This window comes from Meleagris gallopavo, chromosome Z, assembly GCF_905368555.1.
Source record: "Meleagris gallopavo chromosome Z, MGAL_WU_HG_1.1, whole genome shotgun sequence".
In the NCBI taxonomy this organism is placed as follows: Eukaryota; Metazoa; Chordata; class Aves; order Galliformes; family Phasianidae; genus Meleagris; species Meleagris gallopavo.
The window spans coordinates 54,142,647-54,147,532 of record NC_139435.1 but is presented as its reverse complement, the minus strand read 5'-3'; the positions used below and the strand labels follow the sequence as shown (position 1 = coordinate 54,147,532).

General features: G+C 39.5%; 1 protein-coding gene across 1 annotated transcript; it reads left to right on the top strand.

The window, feature by feature from the left end:
- The first annotated feature begins 4,066 nt into the window (after positions 1-4,066).
- On the top strand, positions 4,067-4,480 carry LOC104915219 (cyclin-A1-like). The gene has a single exon (XM_010725982.1). The coding sequence runs from the start codon at positions 4,067-4,069 to the stop codon at positions 4,478-4,480; it is 414 nt and encodes a 137-aa protein (XP_010724284.1).
- Positions 4,481-4,886: the final 406 nt, after the last annotated feature.

Sequence of the window (4,886 nt, the reverse complement as noted above, 5' to 3'; positions counted from 1 at the left end):
CAGAGTGCACTTTCTGCTAAGGATATTGACAGTAACTGGATATTTTCAGTTGAAGAGTGATTAAAAGTGTTAGTTTGGAAATGAATGAAAGGAAGTGTAGCAGACACAGACATTGCTGAGAAGACAGTGAAGAAGGATATTTGAGGATTGAAATTAAAAGATTTAAAGAATTAGGACACGAAGAAGAGAGCAGAATCCAACAGTCCAACAATACAGGTAAGAAAGCTTCCCATCTGGGCTCAGGTTGAAGTTAAATAGATGCTACCTTCTTTGTATTTATACCTTTGTATAAGGTTTTGAAGTCGTACCTCAAGAAACATTATGTTTGCAGATGTGAACACATATAGCTTAAAATTAAGCCTTGTTGGGGCTTAATCTGATGCCAAGTCACATCCTATGAAAACCTGATGTGGGCAAAATACTACTTTCAGCAACTGCTGCTTCAGCCATTGTTGATGTTAGCATAAAAATCTGCCTTTACTTATACTAAATCCATTCCAGTTGCTGCCACCATTTTATTTATTGGTGCTTATATGGGTAAAATGAATACAGAGATCTAGGACCATGCTTCTGTCCTTTCCAACAGCCCAATACATCCAGAAAAGTAACAGGTCATGACAAGCTGCAGGTAAGCCACTCCATTCTTTCATTATTTGTTTCCAAGCCTTATATTCTGAAAACATCAGACTGACCTTTTGTCAATTCTTGTGTAATAGAAAGTAGAGATAATATATCATAGGACAGTCCGGTACAGACTACACAGGTTTCTGTCAAAGGGAGATAGATAAATAGGTCAGTGGTGGCAGAAGACACAGCATGACAGGTTATAGAACAGTGTATTGGCTTTGGACATTAACTTTGCAGGGGTGAAATACAGAGCTGGCATCGTTCACTCTCCTCCATGTTCTTGGCAAGCATGTTTCTCTATTAATAGAGCATCATAATAGAGCATCAGTAGCTCACCAGCCTCACAAAGGCATTCTGAAGTCCTTCTTGATCTTGCCTTCTGCCTTGTCTGTGGAAAAAAACAGTTGACAAATTAAGGAACTGTTTTCCCAGGAAAAGACTGCAAAGTTTGCCAAATGCAATGTACAATCCCACTGACTTGTCTACGGAAAGTGTTCCAAGTTCTGTACAACAAAATTACTCAGTGATGCATGTAGTGAAACAAAACAGTGTATTTCTCTCTTAAGTTCTAGTCTGTGACTGACCTGATCTAGACAGAACATTAATAGATTCCATTTCTGTGGCTCAGTGTAATTGTCACATCTTATCTAAATAGCTATGCAGAAAGTAGACAGCTGGTTACTTAACCTCCATGTCATTCACTGCAGTGCAAGTGCCTTTTAGGTGAGGAAGTTTCAGGCCAATTTGTTTATTAAGGCTTCCTTCATCACATTAGCAACTGAGGTTTTCAGGGAAAATGTTCCTTTTATTGATTAATATTAGAAAAAAAACTTTCCTGAGATGATGACTGACTACTCTTAGTCATTTGAGTATCTTGCTTTCAGTGATAAGAATAAGAAACAATACACATTTCTACTTCTGTCTGCTTAAATATTTTTGGGCCTAAATAAATATACAAATCATATATGGTCTTGTTTTTTCTTCACACAGGATACTAAACACCCACATAACTATTCTATCTTTAATGCTTGCAGATGGAAATACATTTAGTAGCTGTCCGTGATCTCTTTGATCTCTTCCCTCGGTCATCTTTCCCAAAATGAAAACCACTCATTTTTGTATAAGTGCTGGCAGTTAAGGAAGACGTTATTGCTGAGAAGTTTGAAAAATAGCCATTTTAAACTTTCTACCTGTTGGGATCTCCTATGCCACTGAAATGTTAAATTGTAGATATGCTTTTCTAGATATTCTGGAGAAATGACACCAGCATCCCAATTCCAATCTAATACATAATGAGCCAAATCCTTGTATTTATTATATCAGACCTTACCATCTTTTCTTAATTAATTCTCTGAAGGAAATGGAGGGTAACTGGTGGAGCTTTTTCAGGAAGACCTTCCCAACCCATCCTTGCTTGCAAGAACAAACACGGACAAGAGCGATCTTTTATCCTCAGCCAGCAGATTAAGTCAGTGGCTTTATGTTGTATTTGCAAAATTGCATCACTCAAGTGTCCTAGTTTCAACTGGGACAGAAGTTTTTGGGTGGTTTTTTTTTCCATTTATATTGTCTGGTATGGGGAACAAGGAGCTGAGAAAGGACAGAACAAGGACAGCTGACCTGATTGGCCAAAGAGAAATTCCTAATCATATAACATCATGTGAAAAAGATTTGAAAACTGAGAGGAGTGTGCAGCTGCTGCCCAGAGACTGGCTTGGCAGAGGTCAGTAGGTGGTAAGCAATTGTTTTGTGTACAATTGTTCTGTAAATATGTATCATATTATTATTATTATAATTCTTATTCTCCTTTCTTCTTTTTCTATCTTAGTACATAGTTTTTATCTCAAACAGAAAGATCTACCTTGTTGTTTTTTTCCTCTCTCTCACATTCCAGTGGGAATTGGGATTGAGCAAAAGACTCAGTGATGCTGAGCTACTGCAGAGTTAAACCACAGGTTGAAATCAGGTTTCATGTACATTAATAATGGACTGGCACTTCCTTGGAATCCTTCAGGAATGCAATGAATGTATTAATGAATGTATATGTATTTCATATGAAATCTGTTCAGTGAAAATCTAGAATCACTGAGAGTGCCATAAAAGATTAATCCCTACTTTTTTGAGTTCGAAGTACAAAGCTAGTTGAAAGTGCAATTGTCCATCAAGTGATTGCAGCTGCTGTTTCTTGCTTTCCATTTTATTTCACATCATTCTACATAGAGAAACTAGAAAGGCTGTTTGGGGTATTTGTCAGCATTTTTGGTATGTTTCAAATGAAATCAGCAGCAAAACTTGTAAGTATATTCTTGTTGAAAGAAGTAAAAAACTGTCTTCCTAGTCTGTACTCTCTGGTTTTCCTTTAGGATTATCTTTACCAGTTCTGTCAAGCAAATAATAGGCAAAGCTTTTAATGACTTTCAAATTCTCCTTTACAGACACATTTAGCAAATCATTCTCCTTGTGCAGCTGAGTCAGAGTTTTTCTGGCCTTGACAGTATTACTGTCAAGTAATGCAGTAAGAGCACTGAGGATGCTGAATTTCCTTTTAAATTTTCTTTCTTCAAAAATCTCTGATCATTGCAATGGAGGAAAAAATCACTCTTGTGCTTTTAACTTTCAAAGTTCTTCCTGTTTGGGCTTTCTCAAAGGAAAAGGCAACATGAGACTTGAGTCTAAACAATTTGCAGCTCTTAAGAAATCAAGTAGAAAGATTTTCTACACCATTAAGTACTGATTGCTGCTTTCTTCATCACACAGTCTGTGGTAAGGAAAAAAATTAAGACTTTAAGAATCTCTTCATAGAATCGTAGGAGATGGATGGGACCCTTAAAGATCATGCGGCTCAACTCTTCTGCAGAGAGGGACACTTACAGTTAGATCAAGTTGCTCAGAGCCAGATTCAGCCTGACCTTAAATATCTCCAAGGACAGGGCATCTGCACATCCACCACCTCTCTGGGCAACCTGTTCCAGTGCCTCACCACTCTTACTGGAAAAATATTATTATTATTCCTTCTATCCAGTTTAAATCTCCCCTCTTTTAATTTTAAATCATCTCCCCTTGTCCTATCACAACCAATCCTGCTGAAGAGCCTGTCCTCTTTCTTCTTACAGCCCCATTCAGATACTAAGAGACCAATATCAGATCTCCCCAGAGCCCTCCCTTCTAGGCAAAACTGATCCAGCTCCCTCAGCCTGTCCTCATAGGAAGGAGGTTCCATCCCTTGGATCATTTTTTGGCCCTCCTCTGCATATGCTACAACAGGTCCATGTCTCTTCTGTACTGAGGACTCCAGATTTGGACACAGTACTCCAGGTGAGGCCTCACCAGCATAGAGCAGAGGGTCAGGATCACCTCCCTCATCCTTCTGACCATGATTCTTTTGACATAACCCAGGACATGGTTGACCTTCTGGGCTGTGAGGGTACACTGCTATCTCATGTCCATCTGCCACCTCCTCCAAGTGAAATACAGGCTCAAGCCCTACTACATGAGAAAGCAACCAGATATCACAGCAGAAATGCGTGCCATCTTAGTAGACTGGCTGGTGGAAGTAGGGGAAGAATATAAACTTCGAACAGAGACACTGTACTTGGCGGTGAACTACCTGGACAGGTTTCTCTCTTGTATGTCTGTTCTCAGAGGGAAGCTGCAGCTTGTAGGAACAGCGGCAATTCTTCTGGCTGCGAAATATGAAGAAATCTACCCACCAGAAGTGGACGAATTTGTGTATATAACAGATGATACATATACAAAGAGGCAGCTGCTAAGAATGGAACACCTGCTTCTCAAGGTCTTGGCTTTCGACCTCACAGTGCCAACCATCAACCAGTTCCTACTTCAGTACATTTGACAGAGTTGTACTCTTTCCTTTCCTCCTCTGGCTTGTACTAACTGTGGGGGTTGCCTCAACCCAGGAGCAGATGTTGCACTTGGATTTGTTGAAACTCATGAGGTTTGCCTGGGCCCACTATTGAGCCTGTCTGGGTCTCTCTAGATGGCATCCCATTCCTCAGGCATGTCAGCTTGGTGTAATCCTCAAACTTGCTGAGAGTGCACTCAATCCTACTGTCAATGTCACTGATGAAGATATTAAAATTAGATTGCTCGGTTTTCGTTATTGAAATGTTGGATTCTGCTTTCCTTCATCCATTATACCGTTTTCCATTTCTTTCCATATTTTTCCTAGTGTTTTCAATGCCATCACTACTGGGCTTGAGGCAGAATAAAATGAGGCTTGGGATGAGGTGAAGCATAAA

What these genes read in the sequence shown, in the direction of transcription:
- LOC104915219 (XM_010725982.1), top strand. Translation starts at nt 4,067, where the DNA reads ATGTCCATCTGCCACCTCCTCCAAGTGAAATACAGGCTCAAGCCCTAC.